Source organism: Dendropsophus ebraccatus, chromosome 7 (assembly GCF_027789765.1).
Source record: "Dendropsophus ebraccatus isolate aDenEbr1 chromosome 7, aDenEbr1.pat, whole genome shotgun sequence".
NCBI classification, from domain to species: domain Eukaryota; kingdom Metazoa; phylum Chordata; class Amphibia; order Anura; family Hylidae; genus Dendropsophus; species Dendropsophus ebraccatus.
The window spans coordinates 101,156,168-101,179,811 of record NC_091460.1 but is presented as its reverse complement, the minus strand read 5'-3'; the positions used below and the strand labels follow the sequence as shown (position 1 = coordinate 101,179,811).

Here is a 23,644-nt window from a genome sequence, read left to right as displayed (position 1 = left end):
TGTAGCTGCACTATAATCACTTATGTCTGCAAAACCTGTGTAGGCTGGATCTACCTCTATATGGTCACTGCATAGGGAGAATATTGGTCATTTTATAGTGGATTTTATACAGTAACAGTACAATGGTAATATCCACTCAATGTGTTGTAAAGATGGTAGTGGTCATGGTGTATTATTTGCCCTTTGTATACAGGTATCATTGGTAATATTTGTGTTTATATAGTGGATTTAATTTAGTATCAGTATTCAGTTTTTTTGGGGGGAAAAGCAGCCATGTTTTTTAAATCCTGGATAACCCCTTAGAGGGAATCTGTCAGATACACAGCTGCAGATCTCACCAGACAGGTGTTAGGGAGATATAAGACGCAGGACCTTTTGTCGCCATTTGTAAACTTTTAAAATTGCCCTTTTCAGAACCAACTGAAGAGTCACAGTGACGGCAGTGGCAGCACCGCCCTATATGTCAATAAGAGCAGGAAGAAGCAAGGTAGGGAGATGCTGCTGCTTGGCTCCGCCTCTATGACACTTCATCTGGTAACAGCTGACATTAGACCTTTACAGTCAGTAATCAGCAGCACTAAATGTCCAGTCACCTCTATCTCCCCAGCACCTGTCTGCTGGGATCTGCCCACTGTACCTCATATGGACCTAAAGGATTCTCTTTGAAGAGGTTTTCCAGGCTCTGAAAAACATGGCGGCTTTCTTCCAGAAACACTCTTGTCCTCAGTTTGGGTGTGGGTTTTGCAGTTTGGTTCCACTGACATGAATAAAGCCTAAATGTAATACCACACAGAACCTGAGGAAAAGGGTGGCGCTGTTTTGCAATAAAAGTAGCCGTGCTTTTTTGTAATCTTAGATAACCCCTTTAAGAGTCTTTTCACACTGTTTTAGATTTGATGCTGTTGATTTCATCAGTATAAATTCCTAAAATCTGCAACATTAAATTCAGATCGGATTAAAAGCATGTTAATGTACCCTGACGATTGGTTGCTATTCATGGGCCAGTGCTGTGTGCTTGCCCCCACCCCCCAGGCTAAAATTCCCCAGCCAGCCAGCCCCTGCCTGCCTTTCCTCCAGCCTTCTCCTCTGGTCTCCCCCTCCTCCAGCCTTGTTCTCCGCTCTCCTCTTACGGACCGCAGCGCCGCTCTCCTCCCTCTCTGCAGCCGCCGACCCTGCTCTGACCTTTTTAAGTCCCTGAGCTATGCAATGCTATATATTTTTGCTATAGCATTGCATGGAATCAGTAAAATCAGCGCTCTGCTAGTAGAGCCACTGGGAGGGTGAGTGTGGACCTCGGGCTGTGAGGTGACCCATAAGCCCCCCGCAGTGGGGAAGGGGGGTGATCAGACACTTCACAGTCACCTCAAGGGATAAATGACTGCAGCCAGTGGGATCACAGGCCGCAGTCATTAGCAACCGTGGTCTGCTACACACAGTAGCCGACCCTGCTGCATATGGAGGGGGATAGGAGAGGGTTAAATGCCGCTGTCAGTTGTTATGTGCTGGCTATTTGAAGTTGGCGCTGCTGAAGGGGAGAGGGAGGGCGGGCTGAGGAAGAAGACAGTACAGGGGACATGGCAAGCACTCAGCTCGTTGCCTGCCATGTCTCTTGCTGTACACTTTATGATAAGCCGCACTGCTACACGGCTTTTCATAAAGTATCGAATTCTAGGAAATCCTGGTATCGAACCGAAAATATGCTCCAAAAATCGATAGTAGAATAGATTTTTCGGTGCATCATGCATCCCTAAAGTCAATCAAACTTCTGTGAAATCAAACTGTCCACTTAAGAAGCAACACTGATTGACAGTGGAAATTATTGGCAATTACCAAGACACAGGTCAATAAAAAGTTCTGCAGGTGGGGGTCACAACCCACTTTTCAGTACCTACGCTTTGTAACTGATGTTTTGGTCACTTTTGAATGTTGGTGGTGCTTTCACACTCATGGTAGAAAAAGACGGAATCTACACCCCGCTTAAGAGGCTCAGGTAGTACAGCTCATTCAGGATGGCACATCAATGCGAACTGTGGCAAGGTGGTTTGCTGTGCTGGTCAGTGTAGTGTCCAGAAGCTGGAGGTGCTACCACGAGACAGGCCAATACACCGGGTGATGTGGAGGAGGCAAAAACCCAGCAGCAGGACTGCTATCTCTGCCTTTGTGCAAGAAGGAACAGGTGGAGCACTACCAGAGCCCTACAAAACAACCTCCAGCTGTTAGAAACTGACTCCACGAGGATGGTATGAGGACTAACGTCCACAGATGGGGGTTGTGCTCAACACCATGCACAACGCTTGCCATTTGCCAGAGAACACCAGGATTGACAAATTGACCACTGGCGCTCTGTACTCTTCAAAGATAACGGTTCACACTAAGCACATTTGACAGAGTCTGGAGACACCATAGGGGGCGATCTGCTGCCTGCAACATCCTTCAACATCCTTCAACATGACTGCTTTGGCAGTGGACCAGAAATGGTGTGGGGTAGCATTTCTTTGGAGAGCCTCACAGCCCTCCATGTACTCGCCAAAGGTAGCCTGACTGCCATTAGGTACTGAGATGAGATCCTCAAACCCCTTGTGAGACCATGTGCTGATGTGGTTGGTCCTGGGTTCCTCCAAATGCAGGACAATGTTAGACCTCATGTGGCTGGAGTATGTCAGCAGTTCCTGCAAGATAAGCCATCGAAGCTATGGACTGGCCCACCCATTCTTCGGACCTAAATCCGATTGAGCACATCTGGATCATCATTGTCTCACTCCATCCACCAACATCAGAGATCCTTTAGGAAACCATCATCCATCTCATCAGGAGCATGCCCAGGCATTGTAGGAAGGTCATACAAGCACGTGGAGGATACACACAATATTAAATCTCATTTAGACTATTTTTAAGAACATTACATCAAAGTTAGATCAGGCTGTAGTATATTTCCACTTTAATTTTGTATAAATCCAAATCCAGGCCCTCACTGGTTAAAAAATGTGAATTCCATTGATAATTTTTCTGTAATTTTGTTGTCAGTAGATTTAGCTTTGTAGAGAAGAAAATATTCAATGAGAATATTTCATTCATATCTAGGATGTGTTATTTGAGTGTTCTTTTTTTTTTTTATTAGTGATTGCTTAAATGTAAAAATTAATTTGTCTACCTTCCCAATGCAGTAGTTTGGCACAAACTGCAGTAGTTCTGCAATATAGTTACCACCCCTGTGGTTCCTAGGGGTTAAAACACATTAAACCTAGAGCTGAGTGTAACTGGAGCATGCTTGGGCCCAATCATTCAGCATTTGATTACCAGTGGCTGAAGTTGGATGCAGCCCTAGAGAATCCTGAAAATTTTTTAATACAGCCTATGGCTGTATCCGTGTTTTCCCAGACTCCCTGGGGTGGCATCCAACTTCTTCAGCCACTGGTAATCAAAGGCAGAATGATTGGGCTCGAGCATGCTCCAGTTGCACTCATCTGTAATTAAAATTACAGTAACTAGTGACTATATCGTATACGGGTACTCCTACTTCATTTTACATTTAGAACAAAAGAATATCCAGCATCTTAGTTCATTTCACTCTTACAAGAATAAACTGTCACAAAGAAACACATCCTTCACAGTTCAACATCAAGTGGCATTTTTCTTTCTTTAAAAACAAAGAATGAGATTTACATGCCCCAAATTTGGGGGTTAAGGGGGGGGGGGGGGGAGGAGGAGTGGAGGACTCCAATTTTAGCAGATAGCAAATAGCATCACACAGGTTCTTATACCCCTCTTCAATGTAAAACATAACATCAACTGACTCAACAATCCAAAACTAAGTGCTTTCCTTGAGCAAACAGACTTTCTTCTTCCTCCAAATTCCTCCTTCGTGCAAAACAATGCAAAATTTTTTTTTTATATATATATGGGAGGGAACAGGATCAGGTGACTTGTCTACCTAATCCTGAAAAATATATTTTAAATTAACATTAAAAATACAGAACATCACCCATAAAAAAAGAAACTGCACAGAACTAAACACAGGTATTTTGCTGCAATAAGACTATCAATCCGTCATCCACACGTCCATAAAATACGCCCCTCCCCTTCTGTTTATGGTCTCCCACCTCAAACTGAGCACAGATGTATTCACAAATAAAAGTTATGTGAAAGGTTGCAAGTAGAGCTGTAATGCGTAGGTTCTATATAGAGTATATGATTTCCTTTGCATGCAAACAAGACAGTTTTGTACGGGAATTCTCTGTGCCTCTATAAAACAGAGTGTGGTCCCAAAAGTTTAAAATAGGTGTTCTGGTGGTAGCTTTCTAGCTGCAACCTATTCCTTAGGGGGTTAATCCCAAACAATAAGATATACATAAGCATTTATATACAAGCACTTAAATACATATCTATAGAAAATGGCCAGTAGGGTTGCTTATGCCCACTACCCATTATATAAACATATGGCTCCTCCTTCCTCCAATGCCAAAGATGGAAAATTAATTTGAGATAGAACAGTGTTATTTAATGCTTCCCATTCCTGTATAGGCTACTGATGAATCCCTGAACTGTACACAGAACATTAGTCACTTTGTTGGGTTGGAAAGCAATAAATTCCCGGCTCAGTGAGGAAAGAAGAAAACCGCCAGCGACCAACAAAGAAATTATCGTATCCTGGTGAAGAGGTTGAGAACGGAGACAGATTCCTAGAAGAAAAAAGGTAAAATTGAACTCAATGTGACCAGACAACTTTTACATAACACAATGAACAGCCCAGAAAAGTGGATCATCTTAACATTACCCTGAAACAGATTGCCTGTGGTGCGCCAGAGCTGGCTGCAATTCCACTACATAGTGGGTAGTCGGGGATGAACAGTGTTAAATCACTCAGATTTGTCAGGTTAGTGATCATAAAGGAATAGTGAGCCCAGTCTGGGAATACCCATATACAAAGGGGTACTCCAGAGAAAAAAAAAATACTTTCTTTCAAATCAACTGGTGTCAGAATATGTGTCAGTGTATTTAAAAATCTCAAGCCTTCCAGTGCTTACCAGCTGCTGTATATCCTGCAGAAAGTGGTGCATTCTTTCTAGTCAGTCAGTGCTCTCTGCTGCCAGCTCTGCCCATGTTAGGAGCTGTCCAGAGTAGGAAAGCTTTTCTATGTGAATTTGCAGCTGCTCTGGACAGAGGTGGCAGCAGAAAGTACTGTGTCAGACTAGAAAGAATACACCATGTCCTGCAGAACATACAGCAGCTGATAAGTACTGGAAGACTGAAGATTTTTAAATAGAATTAACTTACAAATCTATATAACTTTGACACCAGTTGATCTAAATTTTCCAGAACACCCTTTTAATGGAATGGTTTAAACAAAACTTTTCAGTGAAAAATATGTACTTGCCAATATAATTAAAACGAGTAAAGTAAAGTAAAGTAAAATAAAGTAATAAAGTTTCATAATTACATTGTCATTTACCTTTGTAGATCGTGTTTTACTAAAAACATTCCAAAATCTCAAGGTTTCATCTCCAGCACCTGTAACAATAGCTTCCCCATCTGGCGACATGGCCTGTAAGAACAAGCATAGAAATATATGTACTTACTAAGAACAGTAGTAGTATACAGTAATAATGAAGTGAATCGCTTTGTTAGCTCGGCACTCTGCTTATCAGCCAGCTGCCTTTGAAGTCTGTGCCGCTCCAGAAGCTGGATCCAATCCAGGGAGACTTCTCCCAGTTTCCCAGAAAAAAAAAAAAAAGGCAGGCATATTTTTTCAACGCACTGGAGGATATTTATCAAAAATGGTGTAAAGTGAAACTGGCTCAGTTGCCCCTAGCAACCAATCAGATTCCACCTTTCCTTTTCCAAAGAGTCTGTGAGGAATGAAAGGTGGAGTCTGAGCCAGTTTCACTTTACACCATGTTTGATAATTCTCCCCCACTATGTATGTATGTATGTATGTATGTATGTATGTATGTATATGGGTTCTGTCTATTATTGCAGGAAGTGGACAAAACCTCTAAGGGGGCATTCCCACGGTCCATGTTTGAAAGATGTGCTACAGACAAGAACACAGAGCTCTCTGTATTGTGTTTTTTTATGATGCCCTGGGCGCTGAAAGGGTTTAAATCTTGGTGCTACTGTACTGACATGCTGTTCTGGAGCTCCCAGCATAATAATGATACATGATGCTGGAGGTTCCGCATTCCAGTCCGTAGCATATCTTCTGTGCATGGAACGTGTGAATGTCCCTTTAAGGCTCTAAAAAAATGTTGTATACCCCCGAATACAAAAGTTGACAATGTACCATGAGACAGGGTAATTTTCATATTTGTCTTTGTATCTGTATACCGTACAGTGTACCCAAGTATTGCTCAAGGTGGGAAAAAAAAAGTAACCCCCCACCTTTTTCCTTGCTGGAAGAGTTTTAACAGCAACCACATAAATTAAGCAGGGAATGCTGCAGCATTACAGGGATGTCATTGCATTTTTGTTAATTTTCTATAACCCAGCCCATATGCAATTTTAGACTAGAAATCCACTTTAATAAAAGGACATCCCCTGTTTGGGATCTCCATCATACAGTCTCTGACCGTAAACAAAGTACTTACAAGGTAGAGAACTCTATAAGAGTGTCCAGTGAGTTTCGCCACCTGTGTAAGAGATGGATACTTCCAAACTAGGATCTGATTCTGGGAATAGCCATGTGTGCTCACCTGTAGACAAACATATGACAACTCACGGTCAAAGAATGCTTTTATAGCCCATGCGTTTTCACTATTTTCACAAACAATGGGGAGATTTATCAAACATGGCGTAAAGTGAAAGTGTCTCAGTTGCCCCTAGCAACCAGATTCCACCTTTCATTTTCCAAAGAGTCTGTGAGGAATGAAAGGTGGAATCTGATTGGTTGCTAGGAGCACTGAGCCAGTTTCACTTTACACCAGGTTTGATAAATCTTTCCCCATATCTAAAGATTAATAAAAATGGAAAGTGTATGCATAACGTAAAAAAACAAAACAAAAAACAAAACAAACCACTACACACTGCTAGCCCTTAAAATGTATTGTTATAGTACTAAAAACAGCTAAACAAATTGAGCCTATAAACACACACAAAACCCCCCCAAAAACACACACACACACTTACCAGTTCATTAGCATGCTTAGACCAGGCCAGGTTGCAAACCTGTGAACCAGTGTCAATACACTGAAGTGGTTGACCAGTGAGTGTGTTCCAGAATCTGATGCAACGATCTGCAGTGCCCCCTCCTGAAGCAAGCAGACCATGCTGGTGAGGTGACCAAGCAATTGCCTTCACTGCAGCCAGGTGTTCTGTATATTGCTGGACAGGGGTCAAGCTAGAGTGATTCCAAACAAGGAGCTGAAAGAAACCAGATACATTTTACACACAAAAACTTTTATTTAAAACAAATATAAATAAATTATATAATATATATATATATTTTTTTTTTCAAAAATGAATACCTTGTTGTCGTTCCCTCCTGATGCTAGCAGCTGATGATCAGTGGACCACTTGAGACCACAAACTTCTTGCCTGTGTCCTTGTAACCTCCTTTCAGACTGCACAGGTGGAGTTCTTATGTCTCTCTGTAGGATCATGCGGTCTCTACTTCCCGAGGACAGCTGATCTGCATTCCAAGCCAAAGCACCTATAAAAGAGGGAATCCATTTTACTCACAGTATTTTAACACAGAACAATCGTATAAAGCCAACCTGCGTTTTGCTTGCTTATTTTTAAGACTGATTCACGCAGCAAATACGTCAAGTGGGTTTGTAGCCTAATAATGAATTTTAATAAAAGTGCGATCAGTGATTTTAAACTCAGGGTGTATCAGACTGTGACCAGTACTAGATTAGATATCAATTAGTATTCACACTGTTGTATTAGTGAATACTATATAGCCACAATGGAATACTGTGTCACAACAATGTCTCAAAGCCCGGGTCTGCACCAACCAATGGCTATATAATAGCGTGGTAAGGCTGGGTTTGATAACCCCTGCCTGTAGTTATTTGCTGATATAGCCTATAGACTATAGTCTTTGTCCCTTGAGAAAGCCACTATTTATGTGGTGAAATGTCGGGTGATGGAGGGTGTCTTTGTGCGTTTTTAGATAGGGGTGCTGTCTGAATTGACCTATATATCACAAACTAAGCAACATTAGCTACCGGAGAGTGCGGCTAAGCCGAAGGGCTGCCGCACTACATATGGGCAGTTAGTGTTCACGATCAAATTGTCATTAGCCACATATCTCTGACACAGTCTATTCCAAGGGCTATATCAGCAAATAACTACAGGCAGGGGTTATCAAACCCAGCCTTACAACGCTATTATATAGCCATTGGTGGCTCTAGAACCGGGCTTTGAGACATTGTTGTGACACAATATCCCATTGTGGCTATATAGTATTCACTAATGTTGTGAATACTAATTGATATCTAATCTACTACTGGTCATAGTCAGATACAACCCAAGTTTTAAATCACTGATCGAACATTTATTAAAAGTTTTAAATTTATAGTCTTCACGGTAAATAAAAAAAAAAAAAGACTAGGGGTGAAATCTGTATATACATGTATCAATATGATGCCAGTAAAATTGAAAAGTGTTAAAATCTTTGCGGGAAGATTACTGAAACAGCCGAGCAAAGATTTAGAGACTTGCAGCTCTTCCGGCATCATATGGATACACAACACTGGCAGAGCTTTGTAACCTGCGTGGCCTTACATAGATGACAAGGTGATTTTAGTGCTCTCACTATTGTCAGTGAACCTCTCAGAGCCCCTTCCATGGTGCCCAGCTACTAATTCTGTGCATTACAGGAAGCAGTTTGCCAGTAATAGCAGTGGTTCTTCCTCCTTACCCCTACTGTCATGAAATCTTGCTGAAGAAAGAATACTGGACTCAACAAGCTGGCACTGCTCTGAGGATGGTTTACAGTACACTACTACAGATGAGATGTGGACGGAGAAGGGGTTACTGATGCACTGGCTTTAAAAGGTACTATTTAGGCAAAACAAACAGCAGTAATGCCACCGGAATACCCACCCATGTACAGGATCTGTTTACACTGATTTCGACAGGCAATACCCACAATAGTACTCCATGGTCAACAATTCTAATCAGGTTTACCTGACAAACACATTTTTAAGTCAAGATGATCCATCATAATTCATGTGCAAAATTAGATGACTGTAAAAATGGCAGCTATGATGTTAGGGTCAATAGAACCTTAGGGCCTTTTTATGCAGGCTAACTGAAGGCAGACAATTGCCAGTCTCCCTGGTTAGCGCTTGTCTGCTAAGCCACTCATTTATTCATCAATGTCGGCAGCACTTGCCGTTTACACAAAAAGATGTGATCAGCTGATGAACCAGTGTTTACTGGCTTGTCTGATCACCACTGGTCCTTTTTATACGGGCAGATTATTGGGACGGAACGCTACCAGAGACTTGGATTCCTAAATGAATATTATGAGAATTCCTTTTAAGGTTACAAACCCACTTGCCGGATCTGCAGCGAGTCTCCTTGCTGCGTTTTTGCAGCGAGACTCGCTGCAGATCCTGGCCCTATACTTTCAATAGCAGAGAAACTCGCAGCAGGGATGTACATCCCTGCTGCGATTTTGTCTGCAGCCCGCCCCATTAACCCCCCGGCCGCCGGACATTATACATTACCGGGTCCCCGTTCCTGCTTGCTTCGGGGCTCCCGGTGTCTTCACGGCCCGCCCGGCCAATCAGTGCGCTGCGGCGGGGCAGCGCACTGATTGGCTGGGCGGAACGTGCCGGGAGCCGCCGAAGCAAGCAGGAGCGGGGAGCTGGTAATGTATATCCTGCCGGCCCCCCTGCAGCCCCGCAGCCCCCGGCCGCACGATCGCCCCCAGCCCCCGGCCGCACGATCGCCCCCAGCCGCACGATCGCCCGCAGCTCCGCAGCCCCCGGCCGCATGATCGCCCGCAGCCACCGGCTGCACGATCGCCCGCTTGGGGCAATCGTGCGGCCGGGGGCTGCGATGCTGGGGGCGATCGTGAGGTCGGGGGCTGCGGGCGATGGTGCGGTCGGGGGCTGCGGGGCTGGGGGCGATCGTGCGGCCGGGGGCTGGGGGCGATATACATTACCAGGTCCCCGCTCCTGCTTGCTTCAGCGGCTCCCGGCACGTTCCACCCGGCCAAACAGTGCGCTGCCCCGCCGCAGCGCACTGATTGGGCGGGCCGTGAAGACACCGGGAGCCCCGAAGCAAGCAGGAACGGGGACCCGGTAATGTATAATGTCCGGCGGCCGGGGGGTTAATGGGGCGGGCTGCAGACAAAATCGCAGCAGGGATGTACATCCCTGCTGCGAGTTTCTCTGCTATTGAAAGTATAGGGCCAGGATCTGCAGCGAGTCTCGCTGCAAAAACGCAGCAAGGAGACTCGCTGCAGATCCGGCAAGTGGGTTTGTAACCTAAAGATCAATGCAGCAACCAATTCATTCATTACTTATGATTAAGCTCTCATTTTATTATTTCATTTTACTACTTTACTTACTACTACACCAAGGTAAGGTCTTGGATGATATTAATTGATAAGAACTGAAGAGGAAAAAAAACCTGATCAGTTTACATGAAATGTGGCAATAAGCTTAGTCTTACCAACTCTGGCTGTATGGCCCTCAAGAGTGGACAGCTTCTTCCCTGCAGATGCATCCCAAATCTGTACAAAACCTTTATGAGTCCCTACAGCAACCAGATTACCCTGCAAACACAAAGAAGAAACAGATTTATTTTTTTTTAACAGGAGAGAGAACTACAGATATCTTTAACCTCTTAACCACCAATACATAGATTTTTGCATATAGTGCACATTTAGAAGCTGAACCAACGCTGTATGCAGTGGATGCCAGCTTGCTGCAATGACAGGGAGCGGAATTTAGTCCGATCCTGGGAATTTAACCCTGTGCATGCCACAATTGATAGCAGCATACACAGTGCGCTGGACATGTCAGGATCTGTGCCAATGGTTGCTGTGGATGTTTAAGGGTTATACTTACCTTCCACAGCAGCCTCAGTCTTTCTGCTGATTAAGGGCCCCTTTTACACAGGTCGATCTGGAGGAGCAAGCAAGTACAGTGGTCCCTCAACATACAATATTAATTGGTTCCAGGGCGACCATTGTATGGTGAGACCAAAATTCTATGCATCACACGACATGTAGTATCACACTATACTCACTACTAGACAGCAAACCAGTGCATGCATTTCAGCAACACTGGGGTTTTACCAGTAAAATTGCCACTTTTATTGGTTGATCATCTAGTTATTCACATGTGCCACAGATCCTGACTGTCCATAGCATTGTATGTGGAGTCTGGTCTCAAGTTACAATGGTCCAGAAAGCACCATTGTATGTTAAAATATTGTATCCTGAGGCCATTATAAGTTGAGGGATCACTGTACAAAAATAACCTTAACTCCATATTAATAACTGCCCCTTTTCCCATTTTTTTTTTAAAGTCAAGTTCCCAAACAGGTTATGATTTGAGGACATCCTATACCAAGAACGCTTATGGTGAGGTCTGATGTATTGATCATAATTTAGGGCACATATGAAACACTAAGGGGGAGATTTATCAAAGGGTGTAAAATTTAGACTGGTGCAAACTGGCCACAGCAACCAATCACAGCTCAGCTTCCAGCTCTGGTGAAAGGAAAGAGGAGCTGTGATTGGTTGCTGTGGCCAGTTTGCACCAGTCTACACAGAAAGAATATCTGACAAATTATCTGCCAAAGATTTGAAGCCAAAGCCAGGAATTAATTTGAAAAGAGGATAAATCTCAGGCTTTTCTGTATGACATGATCTCTGTTTATAGTCTGTTTCTGGCTTTGGCTTCAAATCTTTCTGTGTAAATGGACCCCAAGACAACCTGAAAACATGACCTGTTGGAAGGACTGAAGTTTAAAGCAGTGAATTACAGTGCAACACGTCATCCATAAAAATAATGGGCGACTAAGTATATTCACATGCTCAAGTGTAGAAACCGCTTGTTGCAGAAATTCTCTAGTATGGCTAGCCCACAGGTCTATCTCTATGACATCCATAAGGCTGCCTCCTGATCGTACAAGCCCTTAATAGCTTCTGTATGGAATGAATAGTAAAAAGATTCATGCACAATGTATTTAATACAACATTGCTATAGAATTGGGGGGGGGGGGGGGTAACCCTTGTTGCACTCAATTATTTACAATTATAGATAGGTGGTGGGGCAGGACAAGTACACATTGGGGCTTATCATGCCTTTGTTGCAGAGTATCAACCATACTTACCCTTTCAGACCAACCCACTGACGTCACAGAATCTCCTTCCACAGATAAATCACACAGCCGTGTTACCTAAAAATAAAATAGATTACATTTATTATATAAATTGATGCTGAGTGGCGAGAAAGGTTTTACATAGTTCTGTCTGTGTGTGGATGGAAGGGGAGGAAGCTGCAAAGGCCACTAGGAATACAGATTATATTTATCTTTCAAATCAACTGTTTTTAGAAGGTTATATTGACTGGTAATGTTCTTCTATTTTAAAATATTCAATCTATATTATTTTCTTGAAAACTGGACATTTTGAAATAGATGTAAATTACCAGTCTTCAAGTACTTATCAGCTGCTGCATGTCCTGCAGGAAGTGACAGTGTGCTCTGCTGCAACCTGTGTCAGGAACTGTCCAGAGCAGGAGAGGTTTTCTATAGGGATTTGATACTGCTCTTGATAGAGGTGGCAGCAGAGAGCACCGTGTCAGACTGGAAAGAATACACTACTTCCTGCAGGGCATACAGCAGCTGACAATTAATGGAAGACATGAGATTTTTAAATACAAGTAACTTACAAATCTATATAACCTACTGACACCAGGTGATTTAAAAGGAGAAAATATATAATATAAATATATATCAAAATCACTAGAGTACCTCTTTATGTATACACAACACTACGTATAATACACAAAAAGCATTTCTTACCTGACTTGTACATGCACTCCATAGATATACACAGGTCCCCAATCCCACACTCAGAACATTGAGAGATGACCAGTCCACCAGATTAAGGTAGAAATCATCTTGGAGTTCTGGAGCATCAAGTACTTTAAATGGAATTTTAGAAATCTTCCGTGTGGGTTTTCGAGGAGAGCGCAAAAGTTTCTGACTGTGGAGTGAATGGGAAAGAAATGTATAAAGAAAATCACCACATCGTAGCTTTGAACTACCTCCTGCACTTCTGAAAGTGACTGAAATGCTTACCTTTTGTTACTCACAGGTGACAAAGAATATGGAGACACCTCATTTCCATCATCAGGGCTTGATCGCTTTGAGCTTAAGGAATACTGTACATCAAGAAAAATGGAAGAAAAAAAAAAAAAAAGACATACATTTACGCATTGATATCAACATAATGGTCTCCTCTTTTCTGTCAATGTAAACCACAAAATATACAGACAGAATGTAGATACAGTATTTACTTTATATCCTTCCCTATACACTCTCGATCTGGCACTATCCAAATTCACAGAATGTTTATTCCCGAATTTTTTTTTAAAAAAAGGGGAAACTGGAGATGTCAGAATATAAAGACATGTACCGTAAAAAGACTTTTCTTTTCAGGTGTGGATGGTTGAAGCCGACGGTCTTCAGTTTGGGGGTCCTGAACCTTTTCAATTCCAGCACCCAACAGTTCGTTCTTCAACAAAGCAGAGTATGCTAAGCCATCTGAAACAAAAGACGACATATAAGGGGATCAATCCCATTACCAGCAACCTGCAAATAAACTAGTGTCACTTAAGCAACGCTTGAATTGATCAGAGAATATTTCCAATATTATATTGATAATAAATTATGGAATCTCTCACCTTTTCCACTATCAGAAGTTGCATCTTTGGCTTTTCTGTTTTGACTTGGAGATTTCTCATTTTCCTACCAAAGGGGAAAAAAAAAAAAAAAAAAAAACCATGAAAAGAGAGATAGTTTAGGAGTCATGAATCTTAACCATTATTTTCTGTTTAGCACCATGAAATGCAGGAAGAACCGTGGGCCAAAAATGTTACCCAAACCGATGTAGTCGTGAATGCATGTGAGAGTTTTGCCATCACAAGTGTCACAGTGGTAAGAATGGATTTTAGTAACACTTTCCAAAAGAATCACATTTACTCACATTAACCCCTTAGTCATCGCAGATACAGCCTTCTACAGCTGTCACTATTGGGGCTTATTCTGATCTAGTCTGCTTTTAACGGCGGGAATCTGTTGCTGCAGGAAGTGAGCTGCCAGTTTGACAGCTGATCTCCTACTGTAACTACCCGGAGAGGTTTGGTGTCTCCATGTCATTTACCCAAGGTGTAAAACTATATCATTATTTATACCACATAATGCAGGCTGTAAAATTTACAGTAAAAAGCAGAACTGCTGTATTTTTCAATTCACCTCAGAAGTAAAAAAAGATTGTGTGTGTGTGTGTGTGTGTGTGTGTGTGTGTGTAAAAACATGGTATGAATAAAAACTGCAGCACCAAGGGGTTAATATATCACTTACATTTATTCTGTGAAAGTTGATGCTCCAGTTTGCTCCGGCTCTAGATGGAATAAACCTATCTCCATGCTTACTAGGAGAAGACATAGGAGAATTAGATGGCGTCAGCGTCCTTCTCATCTCAGAGACCTGCATAAAAAACAAGTGTAAAAGGAATAGATGGTCAGAATAAATAATACTGTGATTGTTTTTAAAGGTAGGACGGTTCACATGCACCAATCCATACAGGTTTTTTTTTTATACAATTGTAAGATACTGGGTTACATGTTCCTCAAATTGATGTAAATACATGAGATAATGCAGTCACATTACTTATCAATATTCATCCATATGCCTTATGTGCATGGACGTCGCCGGCTGGGATACGCTACTGTACCAGAATAGACCCAAGCAGTCAGCAGGAATTCTTTTTCTGACATGCAAAACATTGGCTCAGTAACCCAAGTGTTATGTTTGATTCTAAAAGTCGGAGGCAAGGGACTGGGAACCCTTCAATACCGCCGGCTGTACACTGGTGATACATGGTGTTTTTTGCAATTTTTCTCTCTGCATTTTTCTAATAATATACTAATATTTGAAGGGAAAAAAAAAAAAGGTGGGGTCCGTTGAGCCTCAGTTACAAGTCTCGAAACACGGGAATAGCCACAAACCCTAAAAGCATAAAGCAGAGCATGCTGTTCATAGAGATTCTCTGTAAAGGAAAAAAATAAAACCTAGAAAAAAGGTTCATGGGGGAAAAAAAAAAAAAAAAAAAAAAAAGGGGGGGGGGGGGGGGGTCATTGTAAGGAAGGCCTCACAGCAGCTTGTGCTTGCCATTCAGAAAGATCCAGAGCAACAAGGAAAAAGCTAAATGTAGGTTGTTTCTCCAGCTGGCAACCCTCCCCCCATCAGGAAACCTTCAAACTGATCACCCAGGAGGTGACTCCACATGTGAATACACTCCACACTCCGCATAGCATTATCACACTTCATCATCACTGTTGATAGAGTTCACATGGGTCCCATCATTATGATTAAGTGCAGCTTGCAATAGCCAGGAAGGCTGCACTCACATCACCCCCTATAGAGAGATTTTCCTACCTACATTGTATTGTGTAGTGCAGCCCCGGCTGTGCAATAAAGGGCAGAAGGCCTCTAAACCTGACTGGCACTGCCCTGCAATCACATCATCAGATGGGGGGGCACACCTCTTAGTACTACCAGTATTGCGTGTGTGATACCTTCATCTGCTAAGCCGACACAATAGATTAGCAAACTATGTCAGTGGTCAGACCAGACAATACTAACAACCCACAATGGTCCCCAATGTAGCCTAAAGTTACTCAGTCATTACCAAAGAATAAGGATATCATCCAGAAAACTAAAAGTCCACCACATACTAAGCAAAAAGTGCTAAAATGTAAGTGCAGTACTAAAGACTGACTCATAATGACCAAAGAGCGGCAGAAATACAGTCCCTCCAGATAGTACAGGGCAGATATAATACAACTATAAGTCCCCATAATTACCCAGAGTTTAGAGTTCTGGACTTCACAGAGCGGAGCAGGAAGGTGTCTCTTCATTGTGAGCAAGTGACGCTGAACAGACCTACAGCCAGTGCTCAGAGGGGACTCTCTTGTCTTCACCAAAAAACAAAAGAGGGCGGTTCCTTAAATCTAAACAGGCTGGCAGCTGGAAAGGGGCGGAGCTCCCAGCAGATAGAGGGAGAAAGCTAGAAATGGAGGGAATTGGGGGATGGGGAATGCAGATCCCAGCATAGGTGCTATTCACATGCAGCACTGATTTGCTGTGATTTGGCACCACTTCTGGTTTTGGATAAACAATTCAGACAATGGGGGAATTTATACTTTGCATGGCGTCTGTATCACTAGCCTTAGGCTAGGGCCACACTGCGTTTTTGCAGGCTGTTTAATATATCCCTTTAATAGAAAGAAAAAAAATCCTTGGATACTTTTTAGCCATTTACTTCCATTAAATTCTTTTTTCTTTTTAACGTACAAAAAAGACATGGTTGACCACATTTCTGTGCATGTTAAAAGCAGCCATTTAACCCCTTCGGGACCGGGCTAATTTTCGTTTTTTGCGCTTTAGTTTTTTCCTCCTCGTGTTTAAAAGGCCATAGCGCTTGCATTTTTTCACCTAGAGACCCACATGAGCCCTTATTTTTTGTGTCACTATTTGTACATTACAATGGGAGGGTTCGTGTTTACGCCATTCACCCTATGGTTAAACTGACATGTTATATATGTTCCTCAAATCAGTACGATTAAAACGATATGTCATTTATACAACTTATTTTATCTGCCTGCTTTTAAAAAATTAAAACCTTTGTTTTTAATGTGTTTAAAATTGCTCTATTACCAGTCTTAAAGCGCTTTTATCATTTGGTCTATGGGGTTGTATGAGGTGTCATTTTTGGCGCCATGATCTGTTCTTTCTATTGGTACCTAGATTGCATATATGCGACTTTTTGATCACTTTTTATTACAATTTTTATGGATTTGATGTGACAAAAAAAACCGCGCAATTTTGCACTTTGGCGGGTTGGTGATTATGCCATTTACCGTGCAAGATACACAGCGATACCAAATGTTTATTTGTTTATTTAGTTTTCTTTATAAAATGGGAAAAAGGGGGGGGTGATTCAAACTTTTATTAGAGGAGGGGAACTTTCAGTATTACTGCAGTGATCTCTATGGTAAGGAGAAGGGGGAGGGGAATCATACATTTAAATGCAGCTGCCAGTTTTGACAGCTGCATTTAAATGTATAGTTAACAGGTGCTGCAATCACATGGCACCTGCTAACAGCGGCGGTCCCGAGCTACAAGCAGTACCCGGGATAGCGGCGGTTCAGAGCGGGGTCGCCATGTGACCCCTTTCTAAACGGCCCCACCTGCATCAGGACGTACACTTATACCTTGATGCGGAAAGAGGTTAAAAAATTAATCTGCTAAATGGACTGCAAAAACTCAGTCCATTTAGTGAACCCAGTCTTCTCTGTACTTTTTTATGTAGCGTGCGCAATAAATTTTTGGAAAGGTGCCGGTAGCGTGATCAACGCAAGCAAATCCAGACAGGGCCACACTGGAAACTTACAAATACAACTGCTCAGAGGTTTTGGAGACTGTGCAAAAAGGAGTTCAAGTCATATAATAATGACACTGCGCACAATTGGAGATTGGACCAGGAACAAAAAAAACGCAAAAATAATAAAATTGCACAAAATTTACGACTGACACAAAACCTACCGCGACACTACCGAGATTTCTTTGTGTGAACCCTATCCAATTTGAAAAAACAGCTTCACTCCTGTCATTAGGTTGTGTGTGGTATTACAATTCAGCTTTATTCACTGGCCATATTTTTCTAATCCTGGATAACCCCTTTAATTTCACAGCTCTGTTAATAGCTGATTCAACACATACTACAATAATGGTACTTTTAGATGGAACGATTATCGTTCGAATTTGCACGATTACGATCGTATTTGAGCGATAATTGTTCCGTGTAAACACAGCGAACGATCAAGCGACGAGCGAGAAATCGTTCATTTTGATCTTAATCATCAATGATCTTTCGCAAAAAATTTGCAGACCGTTCCGTGTAAACAGTCTTTCAACGATTTCACCTATGAGTGAGATAGGCTTAAAGGAGAAGTCTGTTGGAAATTTTTTTTTTTTTAAAGTATTGTGTTGCCCCCCAAAAGTTATACAAATCACCAATATACACTTATTACGGGAAATGCTTATAAAGTGCCTTTTTCCCTGCACTTACTACTGCATCAAGGCTTCACTTCCTGGATAAAATGGTGATGTCACAACCCCACTCCTAGAGCTGTGCGGGCTGTGGCTGCTGAAGAGGATGATGGCAGAGGGATGCTCAGTGTCCCTCCAGTGCCCTGTGTCCCTCAGTGTCCCCCTGCCATCATCCTTTTCCAGCAGCTACAGCCCGCACAGCTCTGGGAGTCGGGTCGTGACATCACCATTTTATCCAGGAAGTGAAGCCTTGATGCAGTGTCCTATGGTTTATGCCAGTGAACTGGTGTAAATCATAGCCAATATCTACCCCTGCTCAGAGCTAGTGGAGATGTCAAAGTACGGCGCCATGGTAGCATCTGCGGTGCAGGATTTATTGAGTAGCATCCTGTATATTTATCACCGGCATCTGAAACATCAGTTGTAGTTCATTCTCCTCTGCATGTGTTATTGTCTCCTTATAATTTCTGCTTTTTACTTGTACATGCCCCATCATCGCCATCTTATGGCCAGAGAGGCAATCGAAGCAGCAATGGGGGATGGGAAAGGAGAAGGCGATATGAAAGATCCAACGACACCAGACCATAGATTAGTTTACATCAGCCAAAGTGGGTACGTGCTAGAGGGTCCCCAATCCCAAGCAGTGGCCAGATTACATTTCAAAGTAAGTCCAACAGCATCCGGTAGTAGTGAATTCTTGGTGAAGTTCACATAGCTGAGTACAATAAGGCAATGTTTCCACCATAGAAGGTCTTTATCAGGCATGCTAGAGAAAGACCTGATATAGTACATTTAATGACATAAAAATAAAATATATAAAATTACCTCAGCAACTATACAGTTGATGTTTGCCTTATGTATGCTGTACCTTTTGAATCTAATATTGCCCCTCTAGTGGCCCCATTGTGCTGTTAATGCTTCTGCATTTGACCTTTAACGGGTCGGCATACAGTAACTCAATGAAAATGCAATGTGAACCGATCATTTCATTGAATTACTGCATCACTTCAGTGAAGAAATTATTCATTTAACCCCTTAAGGACCCATGCCGTACCCGTACATCATGGAGTCTGGTGGTGCTTTGAAGTGAGCTCAGGAGCTGAGCTCACTTCAAAGCATGTGGGGACCGGCTGCTATATGCAGCCAGGCCCTTACTGTTAATAACGGGCCGCCGCGATTACGCCGTGGCCCGCCATTAACCCCTGCAGCACTTACATCCTGTCACTGACCGATCGGGACCCCCGAAGTGTGACTGGGGGGTTCTGATCATTGTATCTTTGGCGATCGATGCATAGAGTCTGCACTGCATACCGCGTGCATTTTCACACAGAATCCGCTCGAAATTCCACGAGAATTGTTCAGTGTGCATATACCCTTAAAATAAGCCAGTAGAAGTGCACTGTTCAGCAATTCTCCACATCTCCTCCTGTATGAAACCCATCTCCTGCAGCGAGATGGAGAGGGCACTGCAGATGACAGAGAGGAGGAGTCTGAATATAGTGATGGCTGAGCACGTGACCTGCTGCTCCTTATAACACATGCTGTGCTAAATGGGATGGTATAATCTGTCAAAGTAAAAAGCTCCTTAAAAAAAAATAAAAAAAAATCATGCAACTTACACAAGGCATAGTGTTCTCATTCTGGAGGTTGATTTGGCGCAGCAGGCGCCTTTCGTAATCTTGGTCCATGTTAACTGCGAAGTGTAGAATCGGAAATGGGAGTGAGAATGGAGATGACCACGAGGTTCAGCTCTGGTGGCAGTGTCCACCTAATGCCTAAGGCACAGAGAGACAAAAAAAACTTCCATTATTACAGACCTATGTAAACGGTTTAAATTTTTACTTAAAGGGAACTTGTCACCCCCCCCCCCCCCTTGCCAGGGTAGAGAAAGGCCGACCCCCCGCTAGAGACCCTTATACTTACGCCGTGCACGAAGTCCCGCTCCCGCCAGCGAGATGTCACCGTCGGAAGCCCAACACGCGTGCATCAGAGATGAGTCCGCTGCTCTTAAAGAATGATGGCTCTATGCATTCTCTATGAGCGTCAGACTCATCTCTGATGCGCGCGCGCCGGACTTCTGACGGTGATATCTCGGTGGCGGGAGCGGGACTTCGTGCACGGGCTAAGTATAAGAGTCTCTAGCGGGGCTCGGAGATTTGTAATTTACTTCTATTAAAAAAAAACTCAAGTCTTCCAGTACTTATCAGCTGCCCCACAGGAATTGGTATTCTTTCTAATTTGGAGAACAGTAGAGGTTTTCCATGGGGATTAGATACTGCTCTGGACAGTTCCTGATATGGACAGAGGTGGCAGCAGAGAGCACTGTGTCAGACTGGAAAGAATGCACCACTTCCTGCAGGACATAAAGCAGCTAAGTAGTACTGAAGAACTGGAGATTTTTAAATACAAGTACATTACAAATCTCTGCCACCAGTTTATTTGAATGAAAAAAAAGATATTGGTGAACAACCCCTTTAAAGGACTCGTAATGTTTAATATTTTGGCACATACAATCATACCTACTATTTAAAAAAAATTCTGACATAGCGATGTGTTAGAAGTTTGTATCTGTAGGTATTCGGGTGCTAAGACCCCTGCCATTCGTTAGGATGAAGGGACAGAGATGCGGAGCAGGGTGCGCTCTGCCTCTTTATCTCTGTCTCACCGCTAAAGTAGCAGTGGAGGAAATTATACATAGCCCATTAGAATTTCCAGCACAGCGATTACTGGAAGTTCCATAGGGCTCCATTATGATTCCGTCCACCACTAATTTAGCAGTTAGACGAAGATGAAAAGGCAGCGTGCGCTTCTCCGTGTGTCTCCCCCTTCACTCTAATGATTAGCAGGGGTCTCAACACCCCAGACCCCGATTGATACAAACCTCTGACATGTCGCTAGGTCACTGATACCTAATGCTGGTGTAACAGCCAATAACCATACACAAGGAGAAGAAGAGGTCACTGATGCCTAATGCTGGTATAACAGCCAATAACCATACACAAGGAGAAGAAGTCACTGATACCTAATGCTGGTGTAACAGCCAATAACCATACACAAGGAGAAGAAGGAGTCACTGATACCTAATGCTGGTGTAACAGACAATAACCATACACAAGGAGAAGAAGAGGTCACTGATACCTAATGCTGGTGTAACAGCCAATAACCATACACAAGGAGAAGAAGAAGGAGTCACTGATACCTAATGCTGGTGTAACAGCCAATAGCCATACACAAGGAGAAGAAGAGGTCACTGATACCTAATGCTGGTGTAACAGCCAATAACCATACACAAGGAGAAGAAGGAGTCACTGATACCTAATGCTGGTGTAACAGACAATAACCATACACAAGGAGAAGAAGATGTCACCGATACCTAATGCTGGTATAACAGACAATAACCATACACAAGGAGAAGAAGAAGTTACTGATACCTAATGCTGGTGTAACAGCCAATAACCATACACAAGGAGAAGAAGAGGTCACTGATACCTAATGCTGGTTTAACAGCCAATAACCATACACAAGGAGAAGAAGGAGTCACTGATACCTAATGCTGGTGTAACAGCCAATAACCATACACAAGGATAAGGAGTCACTGATACCTAATGCTGGTGTAACAGCCAATAACCATACACAAGAAGAAGAAGAGGTCACTGATACCTAATCAGGGTGGATAAAAATCAATGATTTTTTTAAAAAAATCAAAAAAATCGGATTTTTTTGATTTAAATCGGATTTTTTTGATTTAAATCGGATTTTTTTCAATAAACTGCTTTTTGAGGAAAATATTTTACCATCCAAAGGTTCTTCCATCATGAGATAAAGCTGAGTTGTTTAACTCAGTAGAATAAAGGCTGTATATGTTCTCAAATGTTACAACATGAACAGAGTTGAGAAAAAGACCTTAATCCTATTGTTCCACAAACCTATGAATACAGAATCATCCCCTTCAGTACCAAGTCCAAGAAGTTAGACAATATGTTTCTGATTGTTTGGACTATTTTTTTTATTTTTTTTTGTTTAGCCAAATTAGTTAACATGGATGTTTGTTTAAGCAAATAACGTATGCTGTAATGTTGTTATTGTTTCAGTTGAATAAATCCATTTAAATTGTTATTAAGTTCAGGATTATTTTTCTCCTTCCTAAGTACAACAGAACAGTGGTGTCCAAATATGAATGATTAACCCATTAAACTGGGGAGAAAAAAGTAATATAAAAAGTGATTCTAAAAATCTTCATCTACTTGCATGTTAAAGTAGCAAGAACTAGTTTAGGTAGAAACTTTGATTTAAATCACTGATTTAAATCAAGCCTTCCGGACTAGTGATTTAAATCGTGATTTAAATCGTGATTTAAATCAGTTTGATTTAAAACAAATCCACCCTGTACCTAATGCTGGTGTAACAGCCAATAACCATACACAAGGAGAAGAAGGAGTCACTGATACCTAATGCTGGTGTATAAGACAATAACCATACACAAGGAGAAGAAGATGTCACCGATACCTAATGCTGGTATAACAGACAATAACCATACACAAGGAGAAGAAGAAGTTACTGATACCTAATGCTGGTGTAACAGCCAATAACCATACACAAGGAGAAGAAGAGGTCACTGATACCTAATGCTGGTGTAACAGCCAATAACCATACACAAGGAGAAGAAGGAGTCTCTGATACCTAATGCTGGTGTAACAGCCAATAACCATACACAAGGAGAAGAAGGAGTCACTGATACCTAATGCTGGTGTAACAGCCAATAACCATACACAAGGAGAAGAAGAGGTCACTGATACCTAATGCTGGTGTAACAGCCAATAACCATACACAAGGAGAAGAAGAGGTCACTGCTACCTAATGCTGGTGTAACAGCCAATAACCATACACAAGGAGAAGAAGAAGGAGTCACTGCTACCTTATGCTGGTGTAACAGCCAATAACCATACACAAGGATAAGGAGTCACTGCTACCTTATGCTGGTGTAACAGCCAATAACCATACACAAGGAGAAGAAGGAGTCACTGATACCTAATGCTGGTGTAACAGCCAATAACCATACACAAGGAGAAGGAGTCACTGATACCTAATGCTGGTGTAACAGCCAATAACCATACACAAGGAGAAGAAGATGTCACCGATACCTAATGCTCGTATAACAGACAATAACCATACACAAGGAGAAGAAGAAGTTACTGATACCTAATGCTGGTGTAACAGCCAATAACCATACACAAGGAGAAGAAGAGGTCACTGATGCCTAATGCTGGTGTAACAGCCAATAACCATACACAAGGAGAAGAAGAAGGAGTCACTGATACCTAATGCTGGTGTAACAGCC

General features: G+C 42.4%; 1 protein-coding gene across 2 annotated transcripts in view; it reads right to left on the bottom strand.

Moving 5' to 3' along the window:
- Positions 1-3,604: 3,604 nt before the first annotated feature.
- FZR1 (fizzy and cell division cycle 20 related 1) overlaps positions 3,605-23,644 on the bottom strand; it is a 51,945-nt gene continuing 31,905 nt past the window's right edge. For both annotated transcript variants that reach the window (XM_069978003.1, XM_069978002.1), the window contains exons 2-14: positions 19,926-20,081; positions 14,554-14,679; positions 13,875-13,938; positions 13,607-13,734; positions 13,270-13,352; positions 12,991-13,174; positions 12,298-12,363; positions 10,627-10,729; positions 7,461-7,645; positions 7,123-7,356; positions 6,585-6,689; positions 5,450-5,542; positions 3,605-4,679 (exon numbers count right to left, since the gene is read on the bottom strand). In XM_069978003.1, coding sequence (XP_069834104.1) covers positions 4,638-4,679; positions 5,450-5,542; positions 6,585-6,689; positions 7,123-7,356; positions 7,461-7,645; positions 10,627-10,729; positions 12,298-12,363; positions 12,991-13,174; positions 13,270-13,352; positions 13,607-13,734; positions 13,875-13,938; positions 14,554-14,679; positions 19,926-19,994 — 1,482 coding nt within the window. In that variant the 5' untranslated portion in view covers positions 19,995-20,081 and the 3' untranslated portion in view covers positions 3,605-4,637. The remainder of the gene's footprint in view (positions 4,680-5,449; positions 5,543-6,584; positions 6,690-7,122; positions 7,357-7,460; positions 7,646-10,626; positions 10,730-12,297; positions 12,364-12,990; positions 13,175-13,269; positions 13,353-13,606; positions 13,735-13,874; positions 13,939-14,553; positions 14,680-19,925; positions 20,082-23,644) is intronic.